Consider the following 19,822-nt stretch of genomic DNA (forward strand, 5'->3'; position numbering starts at 1 on the left):
AGTTCTTAACAGCAGCTCCTGTGCTCTTATCACTAGGCAATGATGCAAAGGATCAATTATTGCCTTGAAAATGAGCATTTCCTGTAGGAAAGGGGGATTGGAGAGGGAAGAAAGGCACTGAAAATTCTATCACAACATGTAAATATCATTTTTGTCCTGAGCAAATGGAATAGCTTCAAGGTTCAGAGTGACCTATTGGTAAACAGTCTATTACTGATAGACTGTTTTGCAATCTGTACATGAAACCACTTTTCCCTTTCTGGATTAGTTATTGTAGTGGTTCCATATAATCTGAAAGAAAACCTACTGTCTGCCCTTTAGCAATGAAACTCTCATTAATAGCAGGAACAGCTATTTTGTTTTGTGTTTACAATGCTGCTTTTCCCCCTCTCCTCCCTTAAAAGCTCTGCTGAGAGGAATGGATGTTTCGCCACAGGAGGCCCCATGATAGAGCACTGCCATCATTAACATTCTGTCACATCGTCAGGGTTCTATGACTCAGGCATAAAAATTCACTTTGAGCTAAAACAGGCCAAAAGCAAATTTTCTTTTTACCAAATTGTAATGCAATTAGCTTTGTCGTATTTTAGTTCTGAAAGGCAGTACCAGGAGCTTTTAGTTTTGCTCCCTTAACTGAAGTTACATGAGATTTTTTTTAATAAGATTTGACACGATGCTAGTCCATTCTATTTTTTTTAAAGTTACGCAATGTTCTTCGGCTTTGAAAAACTGCCTGTGAATGATTTGATTGGACCCGATTCTCCTCTTGCTTTCATACCAGTATAACTCCATTGCCTTCAGACCAGCTTCTTCTGATTTACATGGGTGAAAGCAAAAGGAGAATCGAAGCATTGTTTATCAGCTCTCAGGAAGCGTGGAACTTGAAGAAATGGTTTTCCCTCATTCAGGAGAGAAGTGAGTGACCACAGACATGTAGCAGCATGTGTTTATTTATAGCAGACTTTTGAGCTGGTGGAATGACTCAGCAGAAATAATACAGTGGAACATTCAGCAAGGGTTTTTCTCTAAGGATAATGATCATAATTTGAAATCAAAACAAGGGAATAGACCACCCAAAGTAATAGACACTCTCACAGGCAGGTGTTCAACACAATACGATAGCCTTTGAGCCTGGAGCTCTTCCTTCCTGTAGGCATCCTTCTTTCTGTTTCTTGGAACACCAATATAGACCTGTACTGGGGAAGCTGGGTTGTATTTCATCTTTGTTCACCAAACAACATGGCACCCTACTACAGGAACTGATTTTGATCTCACAGTGGTGCAACTCAGGTATAATCCCAGTTACGCCAATGCAAAAGAGGCATGAGTCAGGTCAGAGTGAGGTGTAGTGCATAAGATTTATGGGACTGAAGGAAAGTACTTCTCTTTCCTGTTCACTTATTGGATAGGGTTGCCAGGTTTTTGGTTTTCGACCAGAACACCTGGTCGAAAAGGGATCCTGGCGGCTCCGGTCAGTACTGCTAACCAGGCCGTTAAAAGTCCAGTCGGCGATGCAGCAGGGCTAAGGCAAGGCTCCCTGTCTGCCCTGGTTCTGCACGGCTCCTGGAGGTGGCCAGCATTTCCCTCCAGCTCCTAGACGAAGGCGCGGCCATAGGGGCACCGTGCATTGCCCCCACCCCAAGTGCCATCTCCGCAGCTCCCATTGGCTGGGAACCGCAGCCAACAGGAGCTGCAGGGGCAGCCTTTGCGGATGAGGGCAGCACACAGAGCCGCCTGGCCGCACCTCAGCCTAGGAGCCAGAGGGAAATGCCGGCCACTTCCAGGAGCCTCCTGAGGTAAGCGTGGCCCAGAGCCTGCACCCTGAGCCCCCTCCCGCACCCAAACTCCCTCCCAAAGCCCACACCCCTTCCTGCACTCTGACCTCCTCATTCCCAGCCCAGAACCCTCCCCCCACACCCTCATCCCCAGCCCACCCCAGAGCCCGCACCCCCAGCCGGAGCCCTCACCCCCTCTGCACCCCAACCCCCACCCAGAGTCCCCCCACACTCTGAGCCCTTCATTTCTGGCCCCACCCCGGAGCCTGCACCCCCAGCCTAGAGCCCATACCCCGTCCCACACCCTATCCCCTGCCCCAGCCCAGAGCCCCCTCCTACACTCAAAACCCCTCATTTATGGCTCCAGCCCAGAGCCCGCACCCCCAGCCAGAGCCCTCACCCCCACCCGCACCCCAACTCCCTGCCCAGCCTGGTGAAAATGAGCGAGTGAGGGTGGGGGAGAGCGAGCAACGGAAGGAGGGAAGATGGAGTGAGCAGGGGGCAGGGCCTTGGAAAAGGGGCACAGTAGGGGCAGGGGCTGGGCAAGGGTGTTCGGTTTTCTGTATTCGGAATGTTGGCAACCCTATTACTGGATCATTCAGCACAGTCTCTCTCGGAGCTATTATTTCAGCTGGCTGTATGTAGTGTAAGGCAGGCAACACTGCATCAGTTTGTTCACGTGGCCCATATTTTTAAGGTTATTTTTGCAACCATACGGCCCAGAAGCTTCTTTAAAAAAAAAAAAAATAGAAAATTGAAATTCTGCACTATAACTCCATTGCAAGGAGTGGATTCCATAGCAAATTCCTCAGCCACTAAGTCAGCAAGACTCAGCTAATTATTCTTAATAGATCATTATAAAAAGGAGACATCATAATATACAGATAATTTGCAGCTATTCATGCAAACTTTTCAAGGCTTATCCAAATAGAAATGCACCGCCAAACTTTTTGAAATGTGCCGATAACTTATTTGAATGTGTCAGAACTTTCAACTACTTGGCCATTAATTTGCAGCAGCAATCAAACTCACATGGGGCTTTTCATCTTCTAAGCACTTCAGAACGTTTACTGCTATTAATTAAATCGCACAACAGTCCTGTCAGGCAAGCAAGCAAGCATTCTAATTTACTCATCAAGTAGTATTATTGGTTGTCACGGCAGCATTTTACAAATAGGGAAACTGAGGCGAAGTGAGTTTAAGAGATTTAAGGTGTCCCAAGGCTATGGAGAGGTAGCACTGGTCTGGTCTATGTAGTTTTGGTACCAGTATAACTATTTTAAGTAGTGGTGTGATTCTTTTTTACCTAAATAGTAATACCAGTACAACCCCCAGGGTAGACACAGTTTTACTTGTACCAGTGTATCTGATTCCACTTACTGTGTGGTACTGATATAGCTGCGTCCATAATGGTTGTACCACCTTAACTGTACCAATATAGTTTAAGCAGTACAACTTCTGTGTGTCAACAAGGCCTGTGTCAGAGCTGAGATCAGTACTTGTGAATTTTGGGGGCTGAGACCTGTTCTCAGACCATTCTGTCACGCTTTCCAGTTTAAGGTTAGGAATCCTTGGCCCTGATACTGCAGGTGGATGACATTTAAGCCCTTCAGGCAGACTCCCGGTGGCCACAGGGATCTGCTTACATAGATGCAACTGCAGGAGGGTGAGGTCCATGGTTGGCTGCAGTGCGTTTATAGGGAGAGAGAATTGCATGTGCCCATGCACAAAATCCACTTTGTTAGAGAGATTAAGGCTTTGTCTACGCTGGATTTTCGTCAGTAAAACTTTTGTCGTTCAGGGGTGTGAAAAAAACACACCCCTGAACAACAAAAGTTTTACTGACAAAAAGCGCTGGTGGAAACAGCACTTTGGCAGCGGGGGAGAGTCTCCTGCCAACAAAATTACTGCCGCACATTGGGGATGGAAGGTTTTTGTCGGTGGGAGAGGCCTCTCCTGCTGACAAAGAGCGGCTACGCTGCTCACCTTTTAGCCACACAGCTGTAGTGGCACAGCTGTGTCACTAAAAGGTGCGTAGTGTAGCATAGCCTAAGAGAATATACACTAATGCTATGGTATCTACTGGGTTTCTGTGAGCATAAAAACATGTGGGTGGCTGCCACACAGCATGGTCTGCATTTTCCTGACTAAAACCCTTAATGAGGACAATTACTAGTTTGAGGCATGCAGAGCCTGGAAATTACAATGAAGGGTAAACAAGTTTTGTATTGCCATCACAAAGAGACCCCGAGGAACATTAAACCAGGATTATTCCCATTGCTGTTAGCATGTGTGAGTGTTTGTACTGAAGTGAAACAATGCACACAGTTTCTTGCAACCACTGATGTAGAGCCATTTTCAAGGTGGCATTATGGGAAGAGGGAAATGTACTGCCCTTTCTATGAACTTCTCATCATGTGCAGTGTTAACGAAAGAGACTTGTGTAAAATACCCCGAGCCTAATCCTTGAGGTCAGTGGAGTTTACACCAGCACGGAATTTGGGCCCCATGTATTTTGCTGCTTTTATTTTTTTCTGTGCATTAATATGGAGATGTCTTGTGCTTTGCTAGGCAAAGATTTATTTTATTTTACTTTATTTGCTGTCTAGTCTAATCTACATCTGATTAATGTTTGCAAGCTCTCTAGATCAAAGGTTCTCAACCCACGGCCCAATTAGCACACAGCGTGGTGGGGTCTGGGTTCCCAGCTGCCCGGCCTGGTGGGGTGGGGCTGCCGGCCCACCCTGCATGGCTGGGTCCAGGGGTTGAGGCTGCCGGCTGGCCCTAAGGTGTTGAGGGGGTCTGGAGTCTGGGGCTGTGTGTGGTCCCGCGGAGTCCGGGGCAGCCAGCCGGCCCCGTGGGGTCACGGGTCCGGGACACTGGCTGGCCCCATGGGGTTGTGGGTCTGGGGCAACTGGCCCACCCTGCAAGGTCCAGGGCTCACAGCCGGCCCCGTAGGGTCCGGGGCAGATGTGCAACTGGGGTCTGGAGTGGGCAGCCGGCTGGCCCCGCACAGCAGGGGTTGGGGTTGCCGCTGCCCTGCCACCTGTCCCCTGTGGCCCAGGTAACACATTGTGGGCCGCATAAATAAGTTGAGAACCACTGCTCTAGATCCATCAACAAAAGATCCTTATCAATTTATCTGACAGTATGTGACGGGATGGTGCAGTCAAGTTCAGCCTGAAATATTAAATGAAATCAGTTAGCTACCAGCACTTAACCTGAAAGGGTCTCATGTCAAGGCACACCAGCTCAGGTGAATCTGAAATAGAATACTAACCAAAAGTAAGAAGCATACCAGTTTAGTAAATGTTAGATTGATTTGAACCTGGGAAGAGAAAAAGAACACTGATTATAAATATCAAGATGATAGGCACCTTATTACATAGATTACATCACAGGTTCTCAAACTGAGGCACAGGCCCCCGTGGGGGGGGCACTGAATGTATTCACAGGAGGGGGCGGGGGGTGAGAAGCTTTAGAAAAAAAAACTTACGGCACACATTTTACTCACAGCAATAAATTACTAGCAAAGCTGATTCCTCCAGACATATCAGGTCCTCAGATAGCGCTGTGCATTTGACTCTAGATGGTACTGTGCATTTTGACAGATTTCCATTAACCTTGCACAGTATTATACAAAACCGTTGCCATCTGTACGTTAATCCGTTTGCTAGGTCACGGTGTGCATATTTAATTGTAATTATCAACCACAGTCACAGTTTTGTTTTTGCTCTTATTACAGTGGATTGTTGGCTCTGTTTTGAATCAATGTGTTTCTGTTTGTAATATTTAGTGACAGTTGCATGTTGATTTTTTTTTTATCAGTATATGTACCTGTGTGGCCAGGGCGTAAACTACTACAGACAAAACAAAGGGTGGGGAGGGGGCAGTATGATCAAATATGTTTGAGAACCACTGGATTAGATGCTAAGAAATCTCTTGGGTTGGGAACAGAATTACAAAATTATTATCAGGTTTCAGAGTTGCAGCCGTGTTAGTCTGTATGCCACAAAGAGAAGATGTTATGCCTCAAGTGGAAATAAATATCAAAGGCAGACGGTACTTAAGAAATAAAGAGCACATATCAAACTAGTTAGAGATAGAATCAGGTCCCTAACTTTTAAATCTAAAAGACTTTCTGAGCTCAAATAGGAAGCTAGAATTAAAAGGAAAGGCCATTTAATGCCCTCCATGGGAATTCTGCCCGATGTAGTTCTCCAGTGTTCAGCAAAATCATTGATATTTCAATACGGCACTACTTTTTGAGTGCTTTCAACCCCTTTGAGCCACCCTTAATCAGTTTCCTCATGCTCTGGTTCATCTGTCACTCTGGTTATGATTTGTCCAGTTCCTGAAAAGCTGGTTGGTGTCATAGGCGCTGGTTTCCTCCGGGCCCTGGGAGTGCTCAACCCCCTGCTCCGCCCCAGGTCCCACCCACCTGACCCCTTCCCCCAAGCTCCGCCCCTGCCCCTGCCCCACCTCTTCCCCACCTCTTCCCGCCCAGTTCCTCTCCCTCCCCTGAGCGTGCTCCGTTCCCGCTCCTCCCCCTTCCTCCCAGAGTCTCTTGCACCACTGCAAAACAGCTGATTGTGGTGGGTGGGAGGCGGTTGGGGGTGAGAGGGGAACTGGCTGACGGTGGGTGCTAAGCACCCACTAATTTTTTTCCAGGGGTGCTCCAGCCCTGGGAAAACATTGGGCCTGATTGGTATTGCTACCAGATCAGAATTTTACACTTGCTTTGCATAGGGGAAAATTACTACCTCAGGTGCAATCCAGGAGGGAGTCACAGATTTGTAGATGTTAAGGCCAGAGGGATCTAGTCTGAGCTCCTGCATAACAGAGGGCATAGATTTCACTCAGTGAATTCCTCCTTTTAGCCCAGTAATGTGTGGTTGAACTAGAGCATATTTTTAGAAAGACATTTAATCTTGATTTTAAGACTCCAAATACTGGAGAATTTGGTAATTTGCTTCAATGATCGATTACCTTCATTGTTAAACATGTGTACGTTTATTTCATTTGAACTTCGCTAACTTCAACTTCCAGCCATTGGATCTTGTTATGCCTTTATTTGTAGGATTAAAGAGTCATCTGGTATCAGAAATCTTCTCCATATATAGGTTATTAGAGATTGTGGTATAGCCTTCATGGCTTCACAGAGAGCTCTAGGCTATAAAGATACACACAGAGATACATTTTGCAGTCCAGTATCCCACCTCTGGGTGCCTGACCTAATAACTCCACCCGGTCTCAAAAACAGCCAGTAAGTCTGCACTTATTTTCTTCCACTAACTAATCATAAAGACACAAACTCATGATGGGACATAACCCATGACTTGACTATTGAATGTGTGATATACAGTTTTGTAAAGAAAGGGATATTCAGCACAGTGTTCCAGTGTCCCAAACTAAAATTTAATATAACTCTAAATCTTGATGGGCAATAACTATCGGGAGCAATGGAACTTTTGGGAAACAAAGGTCTTGTTTTTGTGAAGTGAAACAATGAAGAATGAAGTGTGAGAACAATAGACAACATCCACTATGTCAGGGGTCAGCAACCTTTCAGAAGTGGTGTGCCGAGTCTTCATTTATTCACTCTGATTTAAGGTTTTGCGTGCCGGTAATACATTTTAACCATTTTAGAAGGTCTCTTTCTAGAAGTCTATAATATATAACTAAACTATTGTTGTATGTAAAGTAAATAAGGTTTCAAAATGTTTAAGAAGCTTCATTTAAAATTAAATTAAAATGCAGAGCCTCCCCGGACCGGTGGCCAGGACCTGGGCAGTGTGAGTGCCACTGAAAATCAGCTCGCGTGCCGCCTTCGGCACACGTGCCATAGGTTGCCTACCCCTGCACTATGTAAGCAGAATGTTTCTCAAAGCTTTCTATGATGTGTCAACCTAGCATGTACAATGACTTGTTTTCTCTATTATTTCTCCTTCCTAACCAGTTGCTGTGGGATTGCATGACATGTTTCTATTAAATCAGGGGTCAGCAACCTCTGGTACACAGCTCGCCAGGGTAAGCACCCTGGCAGGCCGGGCCAGTTTGTTTACCTGCCACATCCACAGGTTCGGCCAATTGCGGCTCTCACTGGCCGTGGTTCGCCACTCCAGGCCAATGGAGGCTGCAAGAAGCGTCGCAGCCAAGGGAGGTGCTGGCCGCAGCTTCCCACCGCCCCCATTGGCCTGGAGCGGCGAACCACGGCCAGTGGGAGCTATGATCGGCCGAACCTACAGACGCGGCAGGTAAACAAACTGGCCCGGCCCGCCAGGGTGCTTACCCTGGCGAGCCGCAAGCCAGAGGTTGCCAACCCCTGTATTAAATGTTTGCATTAATCCTTAAGAAACTGAAATATAATCAAGATGTAATCTACACAGGGAATTAAAGGAGGAAAGGGTGGAAATTTCAAAAGTGCTCAGCAGTGGCCTAATTGAAGTCAGTGGGCATTTTACCATGGGGAGCAAAATGAAGTCAATGCTAAGTGCTTTATAAAACTCCACCCAAAATACTTGTCTTGCTTCTTTATAAATAACTTTTCTTCCTTTTCCTCCTCAGGGCTCTTCCTGCAATGATGCATTGGGTCCGAACTCAGAAACCAGGAGAAAGTGGTATCAATATTATCACTGCTGATTTTGTAGAACTTGGTGACTTTATCAGCACTGTCATAAAACTCAACTATATCCTGGATGAAGGTGAAGCTGATACTACTTGATACTACTGCAATATATTTGTTGTTCATTGAGTAGATTTAAAAAGAAAACCCAATTGTATTAGAAAAAAATATATTGTAACATACAGATCTTCCTATAACACTGAATCTCTGAGGTGTTTAGGGCAGTAGTGGGTGGGCAAAGGGAAATGTTTTCATTGGTTATTATAATTTTCTATGTTAATAAACCCTCATTTTTTTCATTTGAAGATCAAAACAGGATTTCTTTAGTGGTCGACTAGAGAAAGCCACTTGCACATTTTCCACAAAGTACCAAATATAATTTCTGTGTCTTACTTCTAAGGTTATTAATAGTGCCAAGCAATTTGCTGTATGCAGACTGGAGGGACATATAATGCCCTCTGTCTGCACAGGGAATTCCCACTGACATGAATGTTTTGCTGCAGACTGAGGGCAGTATATGACCCTAACGTTTTAATTCAATGCACTTAATCTGTTAAGTGGCTTAACTGATTGCATTCATTGGCGGTCATCAGTTTATTGGCCTTTGGGGAATAAATTCAATATAAAGTCATGCCTGCAACTCTTGTATCATCAGCAGACAGCAAATATTCAGAACCATAGTCTATAGCCTGTGCAGAATATGGGCCAAATCCTGATCACCTGGCTCACCTGGGGTAGGATTATCAGAAGTGCTGTGCGCTTGCTGAAGTCAAAAAGTACGCAGCATTGGCCTAACTCTAATCCCATCAAAGCCAGTGGGAGTTTTACCATGGACTTCAGTAGGAGCAGAGTAAAGGCAATGCTGAGCACTTTTAAAAATCCCACTCACAGGTCTGATGCAAAGCCCATTGAAGTCAATGGGAGGCTTTCCAGGCCCTAATTCAGTAGAATTACTCACGTGAGTAGGATGAGCAGGATTTGACCTCATCTATAGAAATTTGCTTTCTGCAGTAATAAGTCGATACAGACGCAACATTGACTTGTTTAATATGAAGGTGCAGTATCAAGTTCTCTTTAAGGCAGCTATAAACACAGAACAATAGTTTTCTGCTGATGAAAAAATTGGTGCCAATTCAACAGTAAAAAAATTGCTCTATTAAAGAGTGGAACAGTTCAGTGAGTAGCAAATAACATTAATCTATGGTCCTTTCATTCATATGAAATAAGAAATCAGGACAAGAGGTTTAGAATATCTGCTATTACAACCGCTGATCCTCCAGTCCCCCTACTCTTAATGAAACATATATCACTCTAATAAGTGGAAAAAGTTGGTGAGGTATAAAATAAAATGAGAGCAGAGTCATTGTATGGTTTCAACAACTCACAATTGGAAATTACTAGAGTTAATCATATATACTGATGTGCATGCAGACAATGGAGGAAAGCAGAACATTTAGTAAAATTTCTACAAATCATATGGACTTCAAAGTAGTACAAGGGGAAATTACTCATTGAAATGTCACAGTTTAAATTTGAAAGGGTGAGGGTTAAGGTGGCATCTTTATTCAGTCGAAGTCCCCTTGATATCAATGGAAGTTGCTTGAGTAAGGCCTAAGGATGGTTTTATTTGGGCCTTACTAATTTCCATTAAGTGATAAAACATGAAGAATAGAAACTGCAAATGCAATGTTCTGAGGTTACAAAAATGAAAATGGCGTCACCAGGAAGGGATATTTTTTCATTAACAAAGTAGTGGAATAAAAGATATACACACTGGTATTTTATATTTAGATGATGTGCCAGTGTGTGTCTATGCATGTGTGTGTGCAGTAAAGGCACATTATATATATAATTGTCTGTATGTACACAATACAGAGACATGCACACACGAACTGTGCCCTCGTTTTTACCTGTAGGTATATATACAGGTTAAAGAATGTAGAAAGTAAATTTACAACTCCTTCTTCATTAACCATGCCTGTGTGTCAGTTAGGGCTATGAGAACCAGTCACAATGGAACTGCAAAACCAGGCCAGTTTGGTTTCTTTACTAACCCAAAACTTGACCAAAACATTTGCTGAGGTTCACAAACACTGTCTTTTCCCATAGGAGATGGAGGAAGATATGGTTTTCACACAAAGCCAGACAAAACTCTGTAGGTTCTGATGAACGTAGTTTTCAGTTTCCAGATTCTCTCAAAGGAAAATTCAACAGATGAGAGCACATGAGTTGAAATGTAAAAGTAAATTTTGCTGAATCCCGTGCAAACTGAAACTGCCACATTTGCACAGTTCTCCAGGCAGTGCCTTTCCTTTGAACAGGGTGTCTGGTGATATAAATCTACAACTTGTTTGCTTACTTATTGGAGATATAGTTTAAGAAGCTATTTTCATAATTATTTCAATGAGCCAGATTGCTTTTTTTTTTTAAATGTCTTCTGTCATTTTTCAGTTATTTAAATGTGGCCAAAACATTTTAACTGCATATAAATATTATATGTTAAAAAAAATTAAAAATCTGAGCATTGCAAACATCTTTAGGGTGAGCAAAGAAAAAAGACTAATTTGCTTTTATTTTGTGATTGGGTTTCTATTATAACCCATTGAGAGGCACAATGTTGATTTCCTCTTGGAAACCCTGAGTCAAGCACACATAAAATGCCACAAGGGTTTCATTTATATAAATATGTACTGAAAACAAGTGTTTCGATGTATTTAAGAAAAAAGTATATATAAATATAACTACATTGTATCTTGAGCTTATTGGCATTGTTAAAATGTTTGCTTAGCGTCAGTTGTGTCCTATTTGTTGTTTGGGTAATAAAAGCAAAGCAAAAAAGTCCTCTGTAAAGATAGGGTAATAAACAAATTATGTAGTTTCTCCATTAGGGTGGGGGAGGGAAGGGATCTTTATACTGTTAGCTAAATGCACAAAAAAACTTCGTCAGATAAATGACATTTTCATTCAGCTGTTAATCTCCTTCCCAATGAAGAAGAACAGAATTTAATGGCAAGGGCTGTGGATAAACAAACTTGCTTTAACTGTTGTCGGGGAGGGAATAGAGTAACATGTTCAGTTTGCTAGTCTGTGATGGACAAAAATCTTAATCCTGCCATCCTAACAGGCAAAGTTTCCATTGTTGTTCTTGTGGGATGCCTGCCAAAAATCCAAACAAACCAGAAAGGAAGTGTGCAACACAACTGGATCATTTTAGGGCTTGTCTACACAGGAAGTTATTTCAGAATAGCTATTCCCAATTAACTCCACGTGTGGATGCTTATATTCCAGCATGAGTGTCTTATTCCACAATAGCTTAATCCATACAGCACTCTTATTCCAGAATAAGAGCGACTACCCATGGAATTAATCAGGAATAGTTAATCTGCTTTAAATTCTCATCTTCACTTACTCTGTATTAATTTTCATGTGTAGACAAGTCCTTAGAGCCCAATCTCGCCATCTGTATGTAGGCAAAATTGACTTGAACATTAAATTTGTCTGCTTAAGAACTCCAGAATTGGGTCCTAGTATGTTCCATTGTTTGACATTCCCTGCTTTGGTTTTTCTGCACACATACCACATGGAATCCTATATGGGAAATAATGACTGTAATCTACTCATAAGAGCAAAAACCCCACCTAAGATACTGGGCATCATAATTTTTCCATCTGTTGCATTTTGCATCCTTCACTGTCTTTTGGAGCTAGCAATGTTAATTCGTCGGCTACTATCACATTGTCTTTTTTCTCCTCTTGTACACATTTAACCACTCATGTCTCTAGCCTAGTGTGTACATGTCAAGTAATATGAATCTTTCGGGTGTTATGACATGGCTACTTAATGTTTTCTTTCAGTCAGATCTTCAAAAATTACCTATCGCAACAGAGCACCACATAAATTAAAGAGCTTAAAGGCACCAGATGCTCAGCTGGTGTAAATCAGTATAGCTCCAATCATTTTCTTGGGGCTATCTTGATTTACACCTCATGAGGATTTGGCCCACTGATTTCATACCAGTATACTCATTGGCTTCAGTGAAGTTATTTCTGACTTACACCAGTGTATGTGAGATCAGAATCAGCCCAAAGGTCCAAATTCTGTTCCGTTTTCACCAGTGAACCCCCATGGAAGCCAACTGAAGTATTAATAGTAATGAAATCAATGATATTGCAACTGGTGTAACTGCAAGTAGAATTTGCCCCTGTACTTTATAGGTGTAATTTACACCTACATTCTGCTGTTTAAAATTATCATAGTGTTCATTTCTGTAGAAGTATGTACAATATGTGTGTGTACCTGCTGAATGCAGAGTCAAATCCTGCTGTCAAAACAACTCTATTGGCTTCAGAGGAGTTACTGCAGATTTACACTGGCGTAATCGAGAGCAGAAATTGACCCGTGTGTGGTATATGGTATGAAAGGAAATAAAAAATTCTGAAGACTAGCTGAGAAATATCAAAAAAGAGAAGTCTACTGAGAACATATCTCTAGTGGTTTTCATTCTGAATACAATGCATGGAGCGATGAGCATTGCCATCTGAATGGGCTATATGCAGATTCAAGAGTTCGGCTAACACCATTTTAGACAGCTAAATTCCTTTTCAGTGAAGCAAAAGCTAATAGTTTATATGATGTGTTTGCCATATTTCACTGGTAGCTTCTGTGTTATATACAGTTGTCAACATTGTTCTGAATTGTACGTTTACCCACTGACAAGGATAAAATATGCTGTAGAGTATGTAAAATGTATTGATGACCAGTTTCTTGGAGTTCAGTGATTTTTCTCTATTATTATTTATTTGTTTATTACTGTGCTGCTGTTTTATAGGTACTGGCTACGTGTGTGTGTGTATGTATGCGTGTGTGGGGGTGGGGGTTGTGTACAAAATGTGAGAAATAACTTATCCTAAAGGAAAAGGGCAGTCATGGTACCTGCCTTAATGTAGCTACATTCTTTTGTTAAGCCCCATAGTTATGAGTTCAGATTTCAAAACAAGTTGTGTGGTTTCTGAATGCTTTTTCTAGGACTGGGTTGTTTTACATTTTAGAGGGAGTTAAACTTGAACTTACTTGGAGCTCATTTAAAAGCTAATAAGGATTAGCACATTTTTATGATCAAATTAACTGAACACAAATTTCAAGACCAAGTGTTAAATATATTGGCCAGATCATTCCCTCAGATATACACTCACAACTCCTATTTATGTCAAGGGGAATTGGGCACATCTAATGGAGAGCATGTAATTTGCACTGTATTTTAGTGTAGCTGTGACACTAAGGACAAAATTTTCCAAGGTACTTCAGCTGTGGGTGGGGAAATACCTGGGTGCTGGATAATATGAATGTCCTCTGGTGGAATATGACTGTGAGTTCACAGTTCGAAACCTGCCCCGGGATCCAGGTTCATTCCACACGTTGAAGAGGGAGGTTAGGGACAAGGAGGTAGTCAGGCCAGTCCCGCCCATTGACAGCATTCTGCTGTCTTGAGTGATTATAGCTTTCACTAAGAAGGGATGTAACGTCCAACAGGCCAGAGTTGAAAGGCTTTATGCTCTAAGAAAGAAGGGGAGCGTCAGTACTTTCTACTACACAGAAATATGATGAATCAGCCAACCATGTCTCCTCACCAATCAAATACAGTTCCCCCTTCCTGTTTCTGCCTGCAGCACCTCTACTTGATGTTAAGAGTGACTATGTCCTCAACACCCAATATGTGACACAAGGCAGGTCCAACTCCAAATCTGCCCAGCCAGACAGCTGCGTGCTGGCCTGCTCAGTCAGATGACACACAGCTATTGTATGTGTGTATGGTGGGGGGGAAGCTTCAGAGTCAAACCTCCTTAAGTAACAGATAACAGATTTGGCGTGTTGAGATGAAACCCAGTGAGAATCCACCCTGCTGGTTGGGAAGAAGCAGCTGCAGTGCTTAATTTGGGCCAGGGCTGAGCCCCAGTACCTCTAGGCTTGCCACATCAGTTATGAAAGTAAATCATTGCTTGAGCCCCAGCACCTCCTGGCTTGGCAGTTCATAGCCCCAGCACCTCCTGGCTTGGCAGTTCATAGTCCCAGCACCTCTGGGCTTGCTGCATCAGTTATGAAAGTAAAAAAATTGCTTGAGTCCCAGCACCTCTTTCATTACAAATTAAGCACTGTGCTGTTTACCTAATTTCAGCACCCTTCTGCAATCTCTCTACCCTCTGTCCATCATCCCTCCCCTCCCTTCAATGTGTACTAATATGCCTTACCCTACTCTCAACCTCATCTCCCTCCCAGCATCACTAGCAGAGGTGAACAAACCCACATCCATACTGGATACAGGAAGGTTGCTGGTTTCAATGCACAGCTTCCAGCTTTGTTCAAGAACTTCCATGAAGGGACAAAGGGCTAGGAGAAGGCAGAGAGAGACCCATGTCTCCTGTCACAGGTAGATTTCCCTCACCTCCACCACCCAGTCCCCATGCATACCCACACGCTTGATCTGTTAGGTACATCCTTCCTTGGTTGAAGATAATTTAGCCCTAAACTTCGTAACTCCACATTTAAAACTCAAATAAATAACTAGTAAATGTATCTGTGGGGGCAATCGTATACTAGCAACGAGATGGAATAGAGCCCGTAGGCCTCAATCCTGCAGTTGAAGCCACATGGGCAAACTTTTTTCACCCATGCAGAGTCCCACCAAAGTCAATTGGAGCTGCAAAGATATCTAGATTCTGTGACTTGTATTTACATTAACAAATCTGTTTTGATTAGTGTTACACCACCTGGGAAGCTGGGATACATAAAACAGAATGCACTAGTTTTAAGTGTCATAAAAATTGGGGGGAAATGTACTTGAAGATAAATCCATGGCAGGTGTTGGGTTATTGACCGCCTCGGAGATGAGTAGTTTTAGAAGCGTGCAAGGTAGTTATTCTGACAATGTTGCCATAATTCCTCGGACACCATTAAAATTCTCTTTCTAGAAGCCTTACTATTCCAAAATGATTGCTAATGCATTGGAATGACATCATTCCATTTTGTGAGACGTGGGTGTGTCACACTGGTGACATATAGCTCCTTGTGCATTGTGCACCAGTGGTTCACAGGGCTGTACCTTCTCTTTTTAGGATCTAGTCAATGGTATTTTAATAAATGTTGTGTAAAAAAAATTGCCTATAGTTCTGTATAGCAAATGTGATTTTTTTATGACAAGAATGTGTATTTAATGTAAAAAGCATAAAACCCAGTTTCTTTGTATTCAGTGAAATGTCTAATAAAGCCCTGGTACCCGTACTCTTATGCTGTGGTTTCATTGCAGTTCACAAGTTCAATGTCTAGATGCAACAAAGAACTTCCAAAAAGAACTGACCAAAGACATTATACAATGGAACCTTCTTCAGGGCACTTCTGTGAAATGGGTTAGAGCCCATTCTGGCTCCCCTGAGCGGATGAGCCTTGTCCGCCCTCATATACACCTGTATGGAGAAGGTGGGTTGCTGGAATTCATGACACTCCCTGACTAAAAGCACTGGGAGCAGGGGGAGCCACTAGAGCCCTGCCCCTCCCCACAACTTAGGGCTGTGCACCGCTCTCCGCCCCATTGTGCATGGCCTGGCAAACCAACATCAGCACAACAAAAGGCTGCATCTCCGAAAGGGAAGTGGGAGCCTCTTGTTAAAGCCACACTGCAGCAGCCTGTGGGGAAACATCTCAGGCCAAATTCTCTTGTGAGTTATTCTGTGCGTCTCCAATGCGTTAAATGGAGTAGCACCACCGTAAATGAGAGGACAAATGGGCTCACAGGCTCCACAGTGATGGAATGTAACAAGAAGCTGTTTTCCTCTCCCATCTGTACAGAGGATCTCTTATTATTTTGTCTTTACTCCCTATGTACATGGAATTCCCACTGATGGTAGTATGGCACTCACCTGTGTCGAGGGAGAGCAACTTAGAAGGAATCTATTTGCTGTGTAGAGCGGAGGAGAGAATTTAGCATGAAATTTGGTGGTTTGATAGTAAGCATGCAGGATCCTGCTTTGAGTTATATCAATGGGGTGCACTGGGTATATGGGAGGCCAGAATATGGCTCTCATTCAGCAGACTGTACAACTGTACTGTTTGAACAAGTTTATAATTTGGGAGAAATGGGAGGGATGGGAGGGACTATACCTTGAAAGTGCCATTCTACTCTAAGAAGTGACTGTAAACCAGGGGTAGGCAACCTATGGCACACGTGCCAAAGGCGACACACGAGCTGATTTTCAGTGGCACTCACATTCCCAGGTCCTGGCCACCGGTCTGGGAGGCTCTGCATTTTAATTTAATTTTAAATGAAGCTTCTTAAACATTTAAAAAACCTTATTTACTTTACATACAACAATAATTTAGTTATTTATTATAGACTTATAGAAAGAGACCTTCTAAAAACGTTAACATGTATTACTGGCACGCGAAACCTTAAATTAGAGTGAATAAATGAAGACTCGGCACACCACTTCTGAAAGATTGCTGACCCCTGCTGTAAACAATCATGGTGATGGTCTATGCTTCTTGTCTCTCACTGAATCAAAATCACAGTCTTAGGAGCAAACAGATGTGTTAGATGGCAATCTTGCCGTCTCAGCCACCATGCTGTGGGCTTTCCTGTTTGTCTCATGCTCACCAATAAGAAAGATTCTGCAAACTTGTATTGTCAGGACAAAAGGGTTAAATCTCTGAGCAGGTGTCTTTGCTCTCCCTCCAGAAACTAGTGAGGGAATGACAGAGGCTCCAGGTGCAGATGGTTCATTGTTAGCTACTAATCCACTGCTTTTATCCTATCAGCCTCTCTGTTTGCTGGAATTTCTCAAGTCTGAGTGAGAGACCCTAACTCCCAAGAGTCAGTATTCCTACGCTATGTCTTCACTATAGAGAGGGAATGAACTACTGGAGTATTTTCCTAATTACAAAGTGGGGCAGTTGTTTTCTTGGCTACTCTAGTAAAAGGAGCACCAGGCCAGGCCAGCTTGGACCTGCTGTGGCTCACTATAAATGTGGGACATGTGTATGTCTCTGTTCAAGAATAATATACTAGTCTGATGGCATGAGAGAGCTCAGCTATCGAAGAAATCTTTTAAAATACCTATATTATTGTAAGCCTAATATCAGAGAAGGTAGTTCTCAGGCAGATGTTAGAAATTCTAGAAGATAATGTATTAGGTCACTAGACAAAATAGCTGGGGGAAATGGATAAAACAGGATTTTTTCCTGGATTTTTTTAGCTAGATCGGAGAGCTCAATTAAAACACAACTCCTGTCTAGTGTCAGACATCAACCAGAAATGTTTTTTCTAGAAATAACATGACTGTGGTGAGCAGCTCAGTACAGGAATCAAGGCAGATAAACAAACCCTCCAGTTTTCTGTCTAGTTACCTGCTCCTCAGCCTTCCAGCTGCAGTCTCAGGCTTTTTAATTATTTTTTTTTATTCACAGCAACTGGAAATTTTAGGGGGGGAAATCTTTGCAGGGGGATGAGGCTGGTATCAAACACTCAGCACAGTCCTCCTCCTTTGCTCTTCCTTTTCCAACAGAGACACAAGGTGAAATTCTAATGCCATGCAAAAGGCCTATTGACTTCAGTGGGGCCAGACTTCTAGTCACAGAGTGTGAGGGAGAGTGAGTGTACAGTGTGAGCAATGGTAGAATCTCAGTAACCACACTACTAGCTAACCACTCAGCTTCTAGTCCACTCATCTGGTTTTTGGTACCAAGACCTGGCTGGCCCAGCAAGAGAGGAAGCTGGGGGAAGCCAGTCTGGAGAGAGTCGGGACAGCTCTGCAGAGGTTTTTGAGAACAGGAGAAAGGAGGTAGCCAGACTCCAACTGAGACCAGAATGAACTTCCCAGGATGCCACTGAAAGGGAAGGGGGGTCAATGAGACCTTGGTGAGGAGGAATTTAGAAAGATGGGGCACAGGGAACATTTTGAGGTAGGGGAGGTCAAAAGAAAGAGGGGAACTTCAGAACAAGAGAGGCCCTTCGTCCCCACCAGAGGGTTTCTCCTGAAGGTGCCACCAGTGACTGGGTCTGCTATCTGCTCCGTGAAGAAGAAGTGCACATTTAAAATGACCCTGTTTCTGTCAGGCAGTGAGTACTGCATTGTTCAGTCACACACAGTTCAGATTTAAATCAAGGCTGCTTTAAATTACTTATGTGGCTTGTATTGGACAATGAACACAGTTTTAATTAGTGCACACCAGCAAAATATATTCCATTTCCTCGCTCCCATATTGTTTATGCAGTCAAGAAATCTTAGTATTTGTTATTGAAGCCATTGTTCTGACCAAATCACTTCCCATTATGTATATTAATAGCCAAGCAGAATCACCTTTCCATACCTTCTAGAAAGCTTAAAAAAGAAACTACATATTTGCGGCAAACACAAGAGAACTGGATTTCTGTTCTATTGCTGTACATTTCACAGTCTGTCAGTTGTGCTTTAGGTACAATACCCAGGAACTGGTAGGAGAAAATGCTGTTTTGGAACACAAAAGAGCATTATTATAATCATACTTCCATCCCATTGGTTGAGCCCCTCTGGCTTTACTTTTCTGGTTGCACAGAACAAAGATAAAATAAACTCACATCCCTGAGTTCAAATCTAGAAGGATTATGCACTATTCTGACATGAGCCTGAATAATCTCATAGATAAAGTAAACTTTTTATCTCTGAGAAGAGGATTATTTCCTAGGCTCTGACAAATTCTAATGTTACACTGGAGTAAAGCCAAACTTCGGTGGAGCTACTCTAGATTTACATAAATATAAATGAGATCAGAATTTGCCCTTTCTGGTGCTACACTATTCAATACGCAAAACCCAGAACAAAATGAAAAAAAGGTTCTCTCAGTCACTTGGGGAAAAAATGCTAGAAGAAAAGACAAATTTTAACAGGGTCAAAAATATGGGTGAATCATTTAAGATATAAATTATAAAATATGTAGTGTAAAAATCCAGTGCTGACTTAGAATTGAAGATAACCATTGTGTAGCATCCCATTCTGTTAGAGAGCTACCTGACTGTTTAACCACTTGAGGGCAAAATTCTAGTCAATTACCATATTCTTCCAAGTAGCTAGTTCCAGTGCTATTAATGACCTTGTCATACAACTCATCTAACTCTGTCACCCCCTTTTAACTACTTCCCACCCAATCTGAATTAGTCTCAGTCTGGTCTTAGAATACAGTAATAGCACCCAGATGTGTGCTAACCACATTGTAGAATAAATAAGGACCTCTTTTCCCCCTAGGGATTTTGGCTACCCACACAATCTATTTAAATCAATGGATAATTAACACATTTAAAAATCATCCCTGGAGAATTCAATCTTATATTATATGTGAACTATGCAAAGAGGAGAAAGGATGAGGAAATCTATGAGGCTGGCAGTTAGACAAATCACAC

General features: G+C 42.8%; 1 protein-coding gene across 1 annotated transcript in view; it reads left to right on the plus strand.

Moving 5' to 3' along the window:
• Positions 1-9,326, plus strand: part of PLCXD3 (phosphatidylinositol specific phospholipase C X domain containing 3) — a 144,649-nt gene extending 135,323 nt beyond the window's left edge. The window contains exon 3 of the mRNA XM_054033111.1: positions 8,343-9,326. Within this exon, the coding sequence (XP_053889086.1) occupies positions 8,343-8,499 (157 nt within the window). The 3' untranslated portion in view covers positions 8,500-9,326. The remainder of the gene's footprint in view (positions 1-8,342) is intronic.
• Positions 9,327-19,822: the final 10,496 nt, after the last annotated feature.

This window comes from Malaclemys terrapin, chromosome 6 (assembly GCF_027887155.1).
Source record: "Malaclemys terrapin pileata isolate rMalTer1 chromosome 6, rMalTer1.hap1, whole genome shotgun sequence".
NCBI lineage: Eukaryota > Metazoa > Chordata > Testudines > Emydidae > Malaclemys > Malaclemys terrapin.